General features: G+C 43.2%; 1 protein-coding gene across 1 annotated transcript; it reads left to right on the forward strand.

The window, feature by feature from the left end:
- The first annotated feature begins 4 nt into the window (after positions 1-4).
- On the forward strand, positions 5-18,037 carry HDDC2 (HD domain containing 2). Its single transcript, XM_067702197.1, has 6 exons — positions 5-141; positions 1,375-1,496; positions 3,353-3,455; positions 10,152-10,220; positions 14,094-14,232; positions 17,690-18,037. Exons 1-6 carry the CDS (start codon positions 70-72, stop codon positions 17,785-17,787), a joined length of 603 nt encoding a protein of 200 aa, XP_067558298.1. The 5' UTR covers positions 5-69; the 3' UTR covers positions 17,788-18,037.
- The last annotated feature ends 504 nt before the right edge of the window (positions 18,038-18,541 follow it).

An 18,541-nucleotide genomic window follows, 5' to 3' on the forward strand; every position in this document is an offset into this window, starting at 1 on the left:
GGCTTCGGGGGGAGGAGCTTCGAGCGGCGGTCGCGCTGCTGGCTCAGACGTGTCGCGATCGGTGGCCGCATGGCTGCGCCCATCTCGGGCCGCGGGGCCCGGGACTTGCTGCAGTTCCTGCGGCTGGTGGGGCAGCTCAAGGTGAGCGGGCGCCGGGAGGGCCGCCTGGGGCCCGGGTCGCGGCTGCGCGGGGAGAGGCCGGGGCCGGCCGCGGGGCGACGAGGCTCCTGCTCCCCACCTGGCCCGAGGCCAGCCCCCTTCCTCAGTTCTCCCGGCCTCTTGGGGTCGACAGAGGAAACCCCTCCGGATGGATGCGGTAGTGCGTCCGGACCGTGGTCGGAGGAAGCAAGTGGCGGAGACTGCGTAGCCGGGCTGCTAGGGCCGACCCCAGGCCGAGAGGAGTCCGAGACGCCCTGTTTCCTGTGTCGGCCTGGCGCTCCGATGGGGCCGGCCCAGGCGGCCTTTCGAGAGGTTTCTGGAGGGGATCCGGCGCGGTGATGTGCTGGTCCCTCTGCCCGCGTCTGCCCCGAGTACTTTTGGGGCTCACGACCCCACAACCGGCCAAGTGGGAAGATCAGAACCCATTGGTCCTGCAGGGTTTAAGTGGAGTGCTTAAAATCTGTCTCACAATTACTTATAGAAATAACAAGACTTTTTTTTTTTTTTTTTAACGGAGGATTTTATGTAGCACACACTGGAGTTACATCCCAGGGGTCCTCCTCCTGCCGGTCCACCCCTGGCCACACGTTTTGCAGAATTTCTCCAAGTTCAAAGCAGATTATCTGTTCCATGCCATTGTTTCTACAGTTCATAAAATTCTTTAGAAATGTGAACTCCCGAGTCTCACAGGATCACATCATTATCTGAGTAAAAGGAAGAGTCATGACTGGTGGGTAGCATGAAGCAGTTAGAAATGCCTTATCCTTTCTGCTTCAGAATTTGGAAGTCTGTTGCTTGTTCACGACGCTTTCACCACAGTGTTTTCTACTTGTGTCTAATGAGTTGTTTGAAGTAAAACTTAACAACTCTTATAGTTAGGAAAGATAAGATACTTTACAGTTTTGTTCTTATGTTTTAAGGACTTGTATATGATCTGTACATCAGTAAATCGGTAACATGGAGTAACTTGACTTTAGGACTTAATGTATTGTATACTTGTGAATTATTCCTCCCTCCCTCTCTCTTTCTCATTCTCCGCCCTCACTGGTTTATTTGATTCCAGCAGTTGATCATTTAGGTTAGTTAAGCGTTTTTTAATGTGTACTGAAACCATGACCCAGCTTCTGTGCCCTATTCCCTGGACTTCTCTTGAAGAGCACCGTAGATAGTTAAAATACTTATTTTTATCAATTGTTTTCTGTTCATTTTTATCAGAGAGTCCCACGTACTGGCTGGGTATACAGAAATGTCCAGAAGCCAGAGAGCGTATCAGATCACATGTATAGGATGGCAATTATGGCTCTGGTGACCAAAGATGAACATCTTAACAAAGACCGGTAAGCTGTGAACTTTGGTGCCGGTTAGGGTCTGTGGGTATGCATGACTCTTCATGACTGAGGCCTGTGTCAGATTCTTGTAGCTTAGTGTATATGTCAAGAAAAATTACTTGAGGCAAACCATACAGATTCAGGATGTGGGAAGGGGCATTATATGCTGATCACTTCAGTTGTTGTAAACTGTACTCTGGGTTTTCTCCTGGCAAGTGAAAGAGCCTACCTTGGTCTCAAGGAAACTTAAGTGTGATGTGAGGGTTTCCAGGGCCTTGAAGGTAAAGTGTCTTTTGTCTAAAATTGTATCCATACACTGTGTGTACCTTTATTTCACCCCTTTTCTGAATAGTAGCACTTATTTGTGAAGTGACTTTTTGAAATTGTATGTGCAGGAAAGAGCTGAGAAAGATATCCTCTCTCCCTTCAGTCAACCAACAAGTGTTTAAAATGCTTTTTGAGGGACTTCCCTGGTAGTCCAGTGGGTAAGACTCCACGCCCAATGCAAGGGCCCTGAGTTTGATCCCTGGGTGGGGAACTAGATCCGTCTTGAATGCCGCAACTAAGACCTGGCTCAGCCAAAATAAATAAACAAAATAAAAAATAAAATGCTTTTTGAGCGCAGGACAAACTTTCCTAGCAATACAGTATAAGATAGTAAATAAAACCCAGATGAATTACACAGGCCCAGAGTGGCTTCCATACAGAGCACAAAATAAATTAAGTTAGAAAATTTAACTGAAGAGATCACCTGTTCTTGGGCGGTCTTCATGGAGGAGACAGAATCGGAGTTGACCTCTATGGTGCTGATTAGGTGGAGAAGTAGAAGACAGCACATAAAGAGAGGGCAGAGAAACCAAATCTCTGATGGTAGGAAAGTAAAGGTATATTTTGGAATTGATAAGTAAATCAAATTGATTGAAACGAAGGTCCATTAGGGAGTCTCCGGAGGCCTGTTACTCTGTAGATGGCGTAGAATTTAGGAGGTTTTTGGCAGATGGTACGAGATGAGCACGGTGTCAGATGGAGAGGCTCGTAAGGACAGTCTGAAATTTGAACTAGATGAGAGAGCAACTGCAGGCAGGGACACCTGTGAGGAGGCTGGGAGGCCTTCTTCTGCCTCGGTGATGGTGGGAACATAAAACAGACTGGCCCTCCGGGGCATTTATCTCATGAACTGCCTTTATAATTTTGATGCTGATTATCCTAATCACTCATCATTATCACTAATAATTATAATCATTTGTTGAATAATCAACATGTTTCAGGAACATAAATTATCAAATTTAGTTTTCATACCAAAGTTAGGAAGTATTATTACCCCTTTTTACGGATGTTAAAAATGAAGGCTGCAAAACTCAGCATTTAAAGAAATTAAGTACCTTGGCAAAGGCCACACAGCTATTAGATGTTGATTGCTGGATGCAAACTCAGATCTGTCAACTCTACCCATTTCTCTAGAAAGGGCATCATTTTGACATCTGACTAGTACATTGGGGAAATGATAGTTTTTGAATTTTGTATCAGTAAGTAAATGCTCTAACTAGATCACCTCCTGGCTTTTTAATCTAAAGTTATCAACCTTTTAAAGTGACATTTGAGAAACCAGCTATTTTTTTTTTTAATTCATGCTAACAATTTCCCCTGTATTCTCATGTATTGTGCTGAATATTAACTAGCAGTTTTGATTCAGAACTGTTGCAGGCTGGCAGAATATAATTACTTTAGAAAATACTGCATTAAAATAAAATACTCTGTGAGGCTGGAGAAAGAAAACTATATTATGTAACTTCAAAGTAGTATAGAGAAGGAATCTGTAGTGAATATAATTCTGTGTAATTATTCACCATTTCTTGCCTGGTCAGATGTGTACGCCTAGCCCTGGTTCATGACATGGCAGAATGCATCGTTGGGGACATAGCACCAGCAGATAACATCCCCAAAGAAGAAAAACATAGGCGAGAAGAGGTCAGTGTTGACTGTTGACTCCACAAAAGACCCCCAGAAAAACCCACTGCTGAAACAAAGCTAAGTTTATTAGACCTATTGCAGTAAGGGAGAGTACCTCCTTGATGGAGTTTTAGTAGTGTCTCAGAAAGGAGGGTGAAGGGAGGGTATTTATAGAGTTTTAGGGCCTGGGCTGGAGGATGTTTGGATGCATCTTACAAGAGGAGCTACTATCTTACAAGATGGGATTGCATAGAGTTTAGGACATAATAACTTTGGGGTGGTAGGGCTGGTGAGCCAAGGTCTTAACAAGCGTCTTGAAGGGCAAGCTGTTAGTGCTTACCCTATTTTGGGTGGTTTACAATCTTACCTTCCAGAAGTAAGGATTTCTTGGAATAAGCAGTGAATTGGTTTTGCTTATTCTAAGCCTTGTTTAACACAGAGACAGGACATTTTGTTGGTTTCAGTTCTCATGGAGGGGCATAGAGGGGACCTGAACACAGAGTACAGATAGTACGGCTTTCATTAGAACAATGGAAATAGCTGGAACTTGAAGGAATTCTCCATGCTAGTTTAAGCTCTTTGGAGAGAAGTTCTAGAAAGCCCAAGAATAATCATTATTATAATTAGTATTTAGTAAATTTTAAATTAGTCCTTTGATTTAGTGGTTAAAAGTAAAGAAAAAATTTTGTATTAGTAAAAAATGAATAACATCAATAAAACATTGTCTGCTGATTTGGACTCTAAACCAGAGTCCAGGGACAAAGAGGAAGACATATTTGACACAGAGACTGGAAAATCCAGGAAGGTTTTTTTTTAAAATGCTGAATGGCTGGTTCCCAATTCAGGGATTATTGCAAGCTGCTTTTATTGTAGGCCAGAGAGACTGATCCTAAATGTCTATAAGTCAACAGATCCTTCATCAAGGTGGTTTAACAGGGAAGGTGGGCTTAAATAGCTGTTCTCGGAGCTGGCGGAGGCTAGAGCTCAGTAGCCAACAGCATTTTTGCCCCTCTAGAGGCAAGAAGATCTATAAGGAATCTCAGTTTAGGAGTTCCAACACACCCTAAATTATGGTAGTAAGGGGAATAGTGTAAGGGATGTGTTCTTAGTGTAAATACAGGTCCAGAACACATGAGCATCATGACAGTCTGTGAAAAGGGAGGAGCTAAGGAAATATTTCTCTGTAGGAGTCTAGACTGTCCTGAATAAAGAACTCCTAGGTTGACTGGCAGGATTAACACAAAAAGAAAACAATTAGCTCAAGATGCTGAGTTGCGGAGAGGAGTTAGCCCCAAACCAGAGGATGTTGGGTATTGACATATGACATAGAGAAAAAGGAGGAGGAAAAGACTCCTCAATTATATAGCACGTTTCAGGATGTACGATTGTTTCATTCAAGGGTAAATGTATACCTTGTGGAGGAGAAATCACATACTGAAGTACCAGAGGGTGACCAGAGACCTTAAAGTGACGCAAAGGAAGAAGAGAGTGTTCCCGTATAGGCACACAAGGAATGTGAGGTTCATTCCACAGAGGAGCGAGTCAGAACCTTCTGAAGAAAAAACATTCAGTAGGAAGGATCTCCAACCACTGGAGACAGAGAAAACCTACCTGTGTCCTGACAGAAGCTGAGTCCTGGCTAGTGACACCCCCCGGAGCGGGGCATAGAGGGGACTTGACACTCAGTGCTGCTTCTTCCTGGACGCCGTATGCAGGCAATGATGAAAAGCCTGCCCAGCCTCATTAAACCTCCTGGCTGCTGCCCACTGCATCTGATTTACAGGAGAATAAATATCATCAGAAGGGAAAGGGGAAACATCTTAAAGAACCCCAAGTTCTTGGACAGGAAACCAAAGGCTTGGGGAGTGCTGATACTCCATTGCCTCTTCCTCTGCTAGTTAGGATTTGGGACAGAGAAAAAGATCTGGGAGGTGAACAGTTCTTTATGCAGATGGTGTTTATGAATAAGATGTGGATGTCTGAGCCATAACTTAAGATAATTAAATGAGGGTTTCTTGGCTCCTTGAGGTGGAATGCACATACTGAAAACCAGGAAGTATCATTTGCCCAGAGGCTAGCCAACGGCATCAGAAAGGCTTTAAACCCAAGTAGGAATGGGAGGAAAAATACTTGATAAAATTGGAAGGCTGATTGTCTTGGAGGAGAGTAGGTATTAAGATGAAAGGGAGAATGAAGGTGTAGAAGAGAAAATTCAGGGGGGCCAAAAGTAATACTTGTAGTCTGACTCCCCTCCTAAACAGGATAAAATGAACTTTATATTATAACCCTAGTTGGTAAATGACGCCTGGTAGGGATCATTAAGAAGCAGTGGGATGAAGCTTGACTCTGGAATATAGCAATAGCAGGTTATATTCCTTGGCAAAGGGGAAACGTATTAAAACAGAAGGCAGAGTTATGATATATATGTACCTGAGAGTTAAAGTTGCTGAAGAACTAGAGGTTAAAAGGGGAAGAACCAAACTTTATTATGGGAGTAAACATGGCAAGATGGAGAAAGTGAAAAGTACAGTGAACATTTTACAGAGTGCTTTTCCTGTGCCAGATAATGAGCACTTGATATATATATTAACTATTTAATCCTCACAGCAATCCTTTCAGGTAGGTACCACTATTAACCCCATTTTACAGATGAGAAACCTGAAGGACAAAGAAGTAACTTGCACAGGGTTCCACAGCTAGTAAATGGCAAGCAGGGTTTCAAACCCCATCTGAATCTACAGATTGTCATTAACTGTTGCACTCTTCAGCCTCACCAAAGATGTGTGAGTGATGAATACTGCTTTCTGGGTGCTTGTCACAAAACTGACAGACATTTGCTGAAAGCTTCACTCAGCTCAGAACTGTAGGCAGATTCTTTTTTTTTTTTTTTTTTTTTTTTTTTTGCGGTACGCGGGCCTCTTATGGTTGTGGCCTCTCCCGCTGCGGAGCACAGGCTCCGGACGCGCAGGCTCAGCGGCCATGGCTCACGGGCCCAGCCGCTCCGCGGCATGTGGGATCTCCCCGGACCGGGGCACCAAACCATGTCCCCTGCATCGGCAGGCGGACTCTCAACCACTGCGCCCCCAGAGAAGCCCTGTAGGCAGATTCCTGACATGCTTTGCTAACAGGAAGAAGCTAGGGAGATTATCACTCTAAATCTGTGTGAACAAGACAAAACTCAGTTTAGAAGTGGGAGTGGCAGGGCTCACCATCAGGCAGGGCAAGTCTGACATCTTCAGCCATTTGTCCTGGACTTCAATGAAGTCGATTTCAGTGGCTCATTTGAAAAGGTAGGCATGATTCTGTGGCATATGAGGCCAAACAAGGAATAACAACTAAGAGGTCTCACAATGCAATTCTGATTGTATAATAACAAATGATATCAATGAGTTTAGGTCCAGAAAATCATTGCTTAATTTCAGGAAGAGAACAAAAACGTATGTGTTTGCTATGTTTTGTTTTTTAAAAGACATGGTGATTTTAGTCACCAGGAAGCTTATTAATAAGTCAGTAATCATATGTGATTTCCAAAAAGCCAACTCAGCCTTGGGCTGCATTTATAGAAATAGAGCATTTGGCACGATGGAAGCTTTGGTTCCATTGTGTTTCGGGGTCAGACCACATATCAATCACTGTATTCAGTGCTGGCTGCGTCGCTCTGAAGGAAATAAAGTCATCCCTTGTCACAGCAGGACTTCTATGTTTATATTCTAGAAGTTTAATTTTGATATGTCTCTATACCTATATGTTATTCAGTTCATTCTTTTCAAACAAAAGCAATGGGCAAACTTATGTTTCTAGAATAGTGTAGAGAAAAGTGATCTATTTATAAAGACACTATTAATTTTTGAAAGTGCAAAGTATTTTCTCAAGTATTTTGCTGAGGTTTATGAAAAAGAAACAAGGGAGAATGCAGGTGCACAATACCCTAAATTTCATACCACTAAGGCTGCCATAATGGTGCAAACCATTCAAGATGGTGATGTTAGTTACAAGAGCGGATCGTTGACACTGGCCAATATGGTTTGCTCTGGAAGTGGCTGTATTCTATAACATTTTTTTCTCCCGGTAATAAATAATTATATATACAAATATTCATTTTTATTTTTATTGCTTTTTCCCATCTCACCATTTGATTTTATGTGAGACCTTTGCCACTTTTATATACCCACTTTGCCAAAAGTGGTTCTTACAACCATATTCTTTCCAAAGAGCCTAAGCTCTAGTTAGAAGAACTGGACCAGATTAAGAGGCATAGGATGAGGATAGTGAAGGAATTGGAAGCCATCTGAGAGTAGATTGCAGACCTCATGCCCCCAAAATGTGATATTTTAGAATTTTGGAGCAACATAGAAATGAAGGAAGAGATGGGAACGAGAGGGGCTCCTGGGACTTGGAGACTAGATATACATACTGAACACCCTCTATGCTCTCACTCTCTCATCTCTGCTTTTCTGTGGGTTTTGGCTCTCCAGGCTCTACTCGCGGCTTCTGTCTCCCAGCCTCTGCTGGACAACTCGTGCAGATGGTCCCTGAGTGGCTGGTTTGAGTTACATAGCCATCCCTTGGACCAATCACTGGTCGCAGAGATTCTGGCCCAGCTGGGCCACTGCCCACCTGTTTGACATTGTTTTTATGAGGGAGGAAGGCAGAAGAGCTGGGGCTATAGGCATAGTGGAAGGACTACAGGGACAATTTTCAGCTTGATGTAAGAAAGTACTTTCTACCAATGCTGCCTAAAGCCCATTTGGGTAACCTCTTGAGGTGCTAGGTTCCCACCACTGGACATGTTTATGGAGGGAGGATAAGAAGTGCCCAGTGATGCTGCTGGGTGGTTGGGCTCATTACCCTTTAACATCTCTTTTCAGTCTGTGAGTCTGTGAGCCTATGAAATGCTGCTTGTAATTTCCTTTATGTTAATAACAATATCTGCCCATTTGTGTAGTGCTTTACATTTTGCAATAAAAACATTTGAACGATAAAAAATGAACATAATGGTATACAAAAAATTTCTTTGAGATTTGTAATTCACTGATACTTTCCTATTCTCCCCACACTCAGGTTTGTTTTGAACTCTAGTGTGCTTATGGTTGAACTTCATGTGGGCATCTAGCAATTCATCCACAAGATGTGAAATCCATAAAACTCTTAGAGGAAAACATAGGCAGAACACTCTGTGACATAAATCACAGCAAGATCCTTTTTGACCCACCTCCTAGAGTAATGGAAATAAAAACAAAAATAAGCAAATGGGACCTAATGAAACTTAAAAGCTTTTGCACAGCAAAGGAAACCATAAACAAGACAAAAAGACAACCCTCAGAATGGGAGAAACTGTTTGCAAATGAAGCAACTGACAAAGGATTAATCTCCAAAATATACAAGCAGCTCATGCAGCTCCATATCAAAAAAAAAAAAAAAAACCCAATCCAAAACTGGGCAGAAGACCTAAATAGACATTTCTCCAAAGAAGATATACAGATTGCCAACAGACACATGAAAGAATGCTCAACATCATTTATCATTAGAGAAATGCAAATCAAAACCACAATGAGGTATCACCTCACACTGGTCAGAATGACCATCATCACAAAATCTACAAACAATAAATGCTGGAGAGGTTGTGGAGAAAAGGGAACCCTCTTGCACTGTTGATGGGAATGTAAATTGATACAGCCACTATGGAGAACAGTATGGAGGTTCCTTAAAAAACTAAAAACAGAACTACCATATGACCCAGCAATCCCACTACTGGGCATATACCCTGAGAAAACCATAATTCAAAAGGAGTCATGTATCACAATGTTCATTACAGCACTATTTACAATAGCCAGGACATGGAAGCAACCTAAGTGTCCATCGACAGATGAATGGATAAAGAAGATGTGGTACATATATACAATGGAATATTACTCAGCCATAAAAAGAAACGAATTTGAGTTATTTGTAGTGAGGTGGATGGACCTAGAGTCTGTCATACAGAGTAAAGTAAGTCAGAAAGAGAAAAACAAATACCATATGGTAACACATATATATGGAATCTAAAAAACAAAAAAAGGTTCTGACGAACTTAGGAGCAGGACAGGAATAAAGATGCAGATGTAGAGAATGGACTTGAGGACACAGGGAGGGGGAAGGGTAAGCTGGGACGAAGTGAGAGAGTGGCATGGACATATATACACTACCAAATGTAAAACAGATAGCTAGTGGGAAGCAGCCGCATAGCACAGGGAGATCAGCTCGGTGCTTTGTGACCACCTAGAGAGGTGGGATAGGGAGGGTGGGAGGGAGATGCCAGAGGGAGGGTATATGGGGATATATGTATGCGTATAGCTGATTCACTTTGTTATACAGCAGAAACTAACACAACATTGTAAAGCAATTATACTCCAATAAAGATGCAAAAAAAAAAAAAAGATGTAAACTCCTTGGCCTCGCTTCTGATACTTCTGTAATCATTTCACACCTTCCTCATTGTCCTTATTCGTGTCTGGTGTGCTGTAGGCCACAAAATAAGTGCTCGTGAATAAATACATATGAACAAATACATTTATTTAATGTACACAGCTGCCCTCCTTGTAAGCCTAAATATTGTCCAATATTCTGCTGCCCCTTTGGGAGTTATTTGTAAGAGTTTGAGTCCATTATTTGGCATTTGTAGATGAGTTGTTAAATAAATGTGAATATGATTAAAGTAATGATTTGATATTTCAGGAAGCTATGAAGCAGCTAACCCAGCTCCTCCCAGAGGATCTCAGAAAAGAGCTCTATGAACTTTGGGAAGTAAGTATATCTGCTGGGTTGCTTTTTATTGTAACTGAATTTATATGGCTCATCAATGTTTTATTTGACTTAGACTGTCTCAATAAGCTGTCTCCAACTTGTTGCTTTTTTGGTCATGTCAGTTTCTCACCTCCCAGCTGCTGCAGGAACTTCTCAGGACTAACAGTAATTTTTCTTCCCATTTCCCTTGTCACCATAAAGCCTGGTACGGGTACTGACTCACAGCCCCTGGATTTCCTGATGCATGGCTCTCATCCTCCACCCTGTCAACCTCACACTCCCCCACCCCCGTCTCTGGTCCTTGAAAGGAATGTAGGCGTTGGGGTAGTTCAGAACTGGGTTCCCACCTCACTCATCACTTCCTGGCTCAGTGACCTTGGGCTCCTTCCCCTCCCTGAGTCAGTTGTCCATCTCTGAAACCATTAAGGGGTGTTAGGGCTGAGTGAGGTCAAGGCCAGGTGCTGCCATGGAGCCCAGTGCAGAACGTGGGCTCTGTGGGTGCTCAGTCCCTCCCTGGTGCTGTTTTCCAGCAGTGAAGAGAAAACGACAAACAAACCCTGCCTACTGCAGTTTCTCACTCCCCTCCAGCCCCACTGACCCTCCCTTGCCTGAGCCTCTAGCCCCACCCCTTACGCTTGGGTAGCCCTGCCTCTCACTCTCACTTTTCACATTTCCTTCAAAGCCCTGCTCCCTCCTCCTGTCTTCTGAACCTGACCTTCCACCTTTTCTTTCACCCCCTAAAACTCATATGTACCTCCAAATAAGACCTTATTTGGAACTAGGATTCTTACAGAGGTAATCAAGTTAAAATGAGGTCATTTGGGTGGGGCGCTTTTCCAATATGACTGGTGTCCTTATAAAAAGGGGAGTTTGGATGTAGAGACACACATATTGGAAGAATACCATGTGAGCATGAAGAAGGCCATCTGTAGGCCAAGGACAGAGGCCTGGAGCAGTTCCTTCCCTCACAGCCCTCAGAAGGAACCAACCCTGCAAATACCTTGATTTCCAATTCCCAGCCTCCAGAACTGGGAGATAATAAATTTCTGTTGCTTAAGCCACCCGGTTTGTGGTACTTTTTACAGCAGCCTTAGAAAACTAATTTTCTCTCTCTTTCTTCCTCTTGCCCTGATTCTGTGCAGTGGCTACTTTATTATATTCTTCGTTATTTTTTAATTATCTCTATATTCTCTCTGTTTGGCTCTTTACTGTATCTGTTAGAGTTTTGTACAGTTATAGCTGAAAGAAAGCCTGTTTCCAACTCCCTTATTTTATAGATAAGAAGACTGGAGACTAAAGAGTTTTGCCTTCCCCAAGGTCTCTTAGCCAGCTGGTGACAAAGCAAGGCCACAAGCCTGCCTCCTAACTCAGCATTTTCTTTATGTCATTACGCTGTACGTTAATTAATTGAACAAGCATTTATAGTTCTTATGTATTCATGATACTATGTCAGTTACTTACTATTAATTGTAAGAGACCCTGGGTTTCCAGGGGCTGCTGTAACAAATTACCACGAACTCGGATGGCTTAAAACAACAATGTATTGTCTCACAGTTTTGGAGGCCAGAAGTCCAAATCAAGGTGCTGGCAGGGCCATGCTCCCTGAAGGCTCTGGGAGAGGATCCTTCCTTGCCTCTCCCTAGCTTCTGGTGAATGCGTCTTCCAGCTTTGACATCCTTGCCTTCTGAATACATTGTTCGAGTCTCTGCCTCCTTAGTCAGGTGATGTTCTTCCTATGTCTGTAACTGTGCCCAGATTTCCCTCTCGTAAGGATGTCGGTCATTGGGTTGAGGTCCATGCTAATCCATTATGACTTTATCTTAATTTGATTACATCTGCAAAGACTCTATTTCCAAATAAGGTTACATTCGTGCATTACAGGTAGACATGATTTTGTGGGAACGCTATTCAACAGAGAACACAGACTCTCATATTAACTTATGCATGTTTTAGATTCATGTACATTGGCTTCAATACCAGATTTCCAAGGTTCAAATTACTGGCTCCTCTGTTTACTAGCTATGTGATCTTGGGCGACTTACTGAACCTCTCTGTCTCAATTTCCTCATCTATAAAATGCTACTAATAGTAGTATACCTATTTTATAGGGTTGCGTGGCAATCAAATGAATATATGTAAAGCAGTTAGAATATTGCCTGACACATAGTACACTCTGTTTTTCTGTCTCCAGTCCATATGTTCTGATTTTGATTTAAGAAAATAGGGTCACTCTGTACGCAGGGAACTGAGTACTGGTTACATAGAAAATGGCAGTTGATCGATTTCTGAAACGTTAATCACTGCTATTCACAACTGTAAATAGCTGTCAGCCCACAGGGTCACATCTAGTTAAAGCAATTAGATATCCTCGATTATAATTTATCTTTTACCATAGAAGTGTGAAGTCAAATTTTAGTAAGTCAAGGGAAAACATTTTCATTTTTTTCCTCGAAGTATCACAGAAAGATATCCGCCCTACCACCTGCATTTTGCTTTAAAGAAATAACCCTTGGAATCCCGAGGCAAAGCAAGAGGTGCTCCCTGCCATACGCTGAATGCCTGGCACACTCACCTGCCCTTGGATTGTTTCCCAACATACAGCTGAAGATACTGTTGGGTTAACAAGTACCCCTTAAAAAAGCCTCTCTCTGTTCTATCCTTTGAAGTACAAGTGCAGCATTTTGGTGGGGAGTTTGATATACAGCAACATGAGCGTCCTGGGTCCCAGAGGGAGAGTCACTAGGAGGTGGGAAAGTGGAACACATAAAAGACAACTTTATATATGTCGATACTTCATGTAGGGCCAATCTTTCCCCAAGGGAGAGGGAGGTAACCTTTGATCTTCCTCTCCTTTCCTCTCTTTCTCTTTCCTTCGGTCCTCCATGTTGAGAACCTGGAACTTGCTTGAAATCCTCATCCTTCTGTTGTTCTGAAAACCCCAGTCAGAGCTGCATCTAATAAAAACCAAGAAATCTTCAGTGATTCACATCACATCACCCTGCTGAGAAAGCATGACAGGTTCATTATCTGAACACATCTAGGGTGGAATTACAAATGAGAGCTTGGCAGGGAAATCAGTTGGGAATACTTTGGTCTTAATAGAAGAATGGTTCTGTATAGTATTAATTGGGACTGGTGGTTTTGTGACATGTGTCATGCACTATGAAGCAGACTGCCTCTTATTTCTGGCCTGCACTGAGGAGGGAGGGAACAAAGGGAAGAGGAAAGGTAAAAAAGCCACACCCCGTCCACTACCTTCACCGCCTCCCTGCCACCAACACATGCACATACCCATGGCATGAAGAGTTCTCAGACCCTGGCTGTATCCTCAAGAGTCATAACCCGGAGGGACTTGATTAACTCCTCCCTATTTGGAAAGCAGGGACAGAGATTTTCATTGTAGAGTGGTAACCGAAATTAAATGAGAAAGCTAGAAATTCACTTCAAAAGGAAAAGGAAACGCGACATTAAATGGAGAGGGAAATAATTTGAGAAGCATAAGATGAAATATTAGCTTGAAGTTGAAAAGACCTGCTCTACTCAGGTGGATTAAAGAATAATGATCTTGAAGATAAGTTACTAAACAGGAAGGAAAATGCTTGGAAGTGTCCATGTGAACACATGAGGCCTCGCAGGCATCGGGTGGAATAGAGGGAGCTGTGAGCACCGCCTTCCCACATACAGCGCCGCTGTTAAGCGGTGGAGTTGCAGGTGACTAGTCTCTGTGATGGGTTTGTATGCAGTGGAGAAATGTGGCCAGTGCAGAATGTGCTTTTAGCTGTGACTCTGATTTCAGGTACCAGAATGAGAATTTTCCTGGAATAACCTATCATGCAGCCCTAATCATGTGGCTTTAATTGTCCCTTTACTTAGGAATATGAGACCCAATCTAGTGCAGAAGCTAAATTTGTGAAGCAGCTGGACCAATGTGAAATGATTCTTCAGGCATCTGAATATGAAGACCTTGAGAACAAACCTGGGAGACTGCAGGACTTCTACAATTCCACAGCAGGTACGCAATGCTGCTTTCAATAAGCATCACTTTAGTTTGGCTTAATTTACTCCTAATGTATAAAATGTTAGTCATAACATTATATTATATGTCCACTGTTGTTACCCTCCTCTGACACTTTCGTATGGAGCATCTAAGAAGCAAATGGTGGGGTTTATGGTATGAGGTGACCTAGTGCACAAGAGCATTGCCGCTCTGGAGTCTGAGCACCAGGTTCACATCACACATACTAGCTGTGTGCTTCCAGGCAGTCTCCTGACCTCTCTGAAAAATGGAAATCATAATACCTTACTTAAGACATAGGCTGGTTTTGAGATTCAAGGTATGTCAAATGCATTATAATATGTAAGTGCTTTATAGATGTCAGGTCATGTTAAGGTGGAGGTAGAAATAGAGACTTAAAAAGAGAAAACTCCAAACAGCTGAAGTCACCGTCGTCATTATAGCTCTTCAGAGCACAGGCCTAAAGTCAAACTGCATGGGTTTGAATCCTGGTTCTGCCACATACAATTTACGTAACTTCCAGTAAATTAATACTTAACCTAGCTCTGGGCCTTCATTTCCTTATTTTTAACTTGAGGATAATTACAAAATCTACTTTATAGGGTTATTTGAGGATATATGTGAAGTGCTTAGAATAATGGCTGGCAATAAGCCTTAGCTATCTTCATTTTTTTTTTTTTTTTTGCGGTACGCAGGCCTCTCACTGTTGTGGCCTCTCCCGTTGCGGAGCACAGGCTCCGGACGCACAGGCTCAGCGGCCATGGCTCACGGGCCTAGCCGCTCCGCGGCATGTGGGATCTTCCCGGGCCGGGGCACGAACCTGCGTCCCCTGCGTTGGCAGGCAGACTCCCAACCACTGCGCCACCAGGGAAGCCCGCTATCTTCATTTTGATTCAGCTTCTAGAGTGAGGCACCAGGTGCACTGACCGCTGGTGTTCATGTTGCTCCCTGGAGTAGAACTCCATCTCTCTTCCCTGGGAGTTCTTCAGGCTCAGCTCAGCCTCCATCTCCCCTGAGAATACTGTTAGCGATGATTTTGGGGGGACCTCTCTGGACCCTTTTGTGACCTCATCAAGTAGAGGAAAGTCCCAGCTCCAAAATATGCTCCAAACTATGATTTGCATCGTAATGAAGTTGATGTGATTTTCCTTCTCTCTTTTCCAGCCCCACTACCTCTGCCCTAGACAAGGCCCTCATTATTTCTGTATTGAGCTGTTGTTATAACCACCTAATTTAATCTGCTAGGCTCATGAGTTCATCCTGCGTGTCTCAGTGCTTTCCTCCTTAGTAGATATAGGTATCATCACCTCTTTGTTTTTTAAACGTTTGTGGCTTTCCTCTTCCTTAAAAATAAAATCTTGACAATTTCTAAGTCATCTGAACAGCTCTGCAGGCTAAGGCCACTCAGCTGTCTGGTTTCCTCTCCTAATCTTCCCTGTCACAGCTGAGCGTTCCCTTCTTTTTGCTCAATCTGCCCTCGGTCTGCAGCTTGCCTTAGCGTTGTCACAGTCTGACTTGCATTCTCCGTAATGATGTTCCTCGTTGGGTTTCTTTCCAAAACCCCACTTGCCCACCCCACCCTATCGTAAGCTGTTTGAGGGCTGAGACCAACCAGCTTTGTCTTATCTGTCCTCGGTATAGGTGATGCTCAAAATGTTTGACTTTGGTTCAGTGGAATAATGTTGTAAACCAGGGGTCAGCCAACTATAGCCCGTGGGCCAAACTGGCTGCTGCTTGTTTCTATCAATAAAGCTTTACTGAAACAGCCACGCTCTTTCTTTCTCTGTTGTCTATACTGTTTTCATGCTACAGCAGCAGAGCTCAGTAGTTGGCAGCAAAGACCAAATAGTTCACAAAACCTAAAATATTTACTATCTGACTCTTTACACGAAAAAAGGTTTGACCAATGATTGGGTTACTAGATAGCATATTTCCCCAATAAGGTAATAAAATATGTCACGTTTATGTTGTTCTTTGCATTTTAATACTATTTTCTTCTATTTTGGTACATTCACAATGAAAAACAGAAAATGAAACATGAGAATACTAGTACAATCAAAAACTATGGGAGCTGGAAGGTCATCTGGTTTAAACTCCACATTTTATTGTGGAAGAAACTTGAGCCTGGAAAGAGGGTGATGTGCGCACAGCTGATGAGATTAAAATTCACTGCACTTTCCACTGTGGTGCACTATTTCTAGTAAAAAATTAGTAAACTTAAACAGTGTAAATGATGTAAGAAATGGTTTCTTCCTATTTCTTGCCCTGGTTTGGACCAGGGTAGTAATGGTAGAAAAAGTAAGAAGTCAGATTCTGGATATATTTTGAGTATAGAGTCGACAGGATTTGTGTATGGGGTGTTTATAAGAGGAGTCTGAGGATTTTGGACTTTCCACTAGACAGGAAAGATGGGGGGAAGAATAGGTTTGGAGGAAGAAAATCAGGGGTCCCAGAAGCCAAGGGAAGAAAGTGTTTCAAGAAGGCAGGAGTAGCTGTCGGATTTAGCAACATGGAGCTGATCGGTGTCCTTGGTAAAAGCAGTTTTGGTGGAATGACGTTAAGTCTGACAGCACGACTTTTACACCGTGGGGCAGAGGATGGCCTGGAAGCAACGAGGAGTGTGGAGGACAAGCCCTGGCCTGGTGGTAGGAGCTGCATGAGACAGAAGACAGCCACGGGTGGAGGGGCTGCAGAGAAAGCTGTATCCTCAGGACGAGTAGGTGTCAGTTAGGGCAAGAAAGTGAAGGGGACGTTCAGAGAAGAGATTGAGCATAGCGAATCAATGGAATAGAGTTAACTGTGGAATGAAGAGCAAGCAACAAAAGGCACTGGCAAGAGAAGACAGGGAAGAAGGGATGGTGGGTTTAACCACCCCCCCGCCCACCACGTGCTAGCCACCACCCACCTAAGATAGCTCGGAGCTTGGCTGCTGCCCAGGGCAGAAGCCCAGAGGGGCCAAGGAGCCAGGAAGACAGCACAGACTAGCTGGTTTCAATGTAGATGTTTGCACTCTTGTCTGCATCCTGGGACAGCCCAGACCCCCTGGTCTTCCTATCAGTCTTTTTATATGTAGGTGCATTGTTCCCCACAACTAATTGCAGATTCAGAATGGACAGCGATTGTTCTCAGTTCTCTGGACTCCATCCTCCCTGAGTTTCCCTGGAGTTCCTGGTAGGGGTACTCAGAGGCTGCCTGGTGAGGTTTTCCCCAGGTCTGCCTGAGCTGTAGTTCTTTGCCTGATTCTCATCCTTACGCTTGATAGCATCTGGGGTGACTAGCATAAGCTCCGAGTGGTTGCCTTTGGCCTCTCTCCAGGACCTGGAATCTTACTCTGCGTTGGAGTGAAGTATGGGTCAGATCACAGAATCGGGCTCCTGACAAGCCCTAGGATCCAGCTGGAGAAACTGATGTATTCACTTGTCATTATCTTTTTCCCTATCTTCTTGCATTGCAGGAAAATTCAGTCACCCTGAGATAGCCCAGCTTGTTTCTGAACTTGAGGCAGAAAGAAACGCTAACATAGCTGCCGCCGCCAGTGAGCCACACTCGTGAGATGCACTCCTGTAACAAACATTTTATTTTTCTGTTTCATGGTATTGTGTTTTGCCACTGTTGGTCTGTTGATTCCCCAGATGTGAGTCTGTTTATTTTCAATTGCCTGGACTCCAGCAAGAAACGTGATAAAATTTGGACAGTAAAAGAAGCTACAGAACAGGGTGTGGTCCTGAAAATGCCATGGATGAAGACTTGGAGGGTGGGGGGCTTTTTATGAACTGAGTAAATAAATTTTTAAAACCTTAAACTTTGGAATATTTATTACTGATTTTAAGTCATCTTATTCTGAGTTAATAACCTACCTCCCTGAAGGCCAGATTCGTTGAACAATAGAAAATGTAATTATGATTGCTTTTAAGAAGATTCTTCAGCTGGCTTAGTGATAAGGATCCAGGAAAGACAAAGTATCATAATGCATTCTCCCATCAGATGAAATGCTGCTTTATTCAGATGCTGCAGCCAGACTTTTAATTCACTATGATGTGCTTTAGGGCCCTGATCATAGACTTGTAACCTGGTAACTGGTTCTGCCCCTGCCCCCATCAATCCTTTCTGTCATTTGGGGATATAAATCTGGGCATGCGATCTCAAATGGCATTTCTCCTCCTCTGTTTTCCCCTGGCTGATTTATATTCTTCAGACCTTGATTATAAGATATTTATCACCAGATGAGAAATATATGAGTTATTACTGGGTCACGGGACCTTATGGAGAGAACGCATCAGACCCGACTTCTTCCCCTCATCTCCCT

This window comes from Pseudorca crassidens, chromosome 13 (genome assembly GCF_039906515.1).
Source record: "Pseudorca crassidens isolate mPseCra1 chromosome 13, mPseCra1.hap1, whole genome shotgun sequence".
In the NCBI taxonomy this organism is placed as follows: Eukaryota; Metazoa; Chordata; class Mammalia; order Artiodactyla; family Delphinidae; genus Pseudorca; species Pseudorca crassidens.

Excerpts from the sequence above, each read along its gene's own strand:
- HDDC2 (XM_067702197.1), top strand. The coding sequence starts at position 70 with ATGGCTGCGCCCATCTCGGGCCGCGGGGCCCGGGACTTGCTGCAGTTC. Across the intron at positions 142-1,374 it reads GGCTGGTGGGGCAGCTCAAG|AGAGTCCCACGTACTGGCTG; the intron begins GTGAGCGGGCGC and ends CATTTTTATCAG. Across the intron at positions 3,456-10,151 it reads AAAAACATAGGCGAGAAGAG|GAAGCTATGAAGCAGCTAAC; the intron begins GTCAGTGTTGAC and ends TTGATATTTCAG.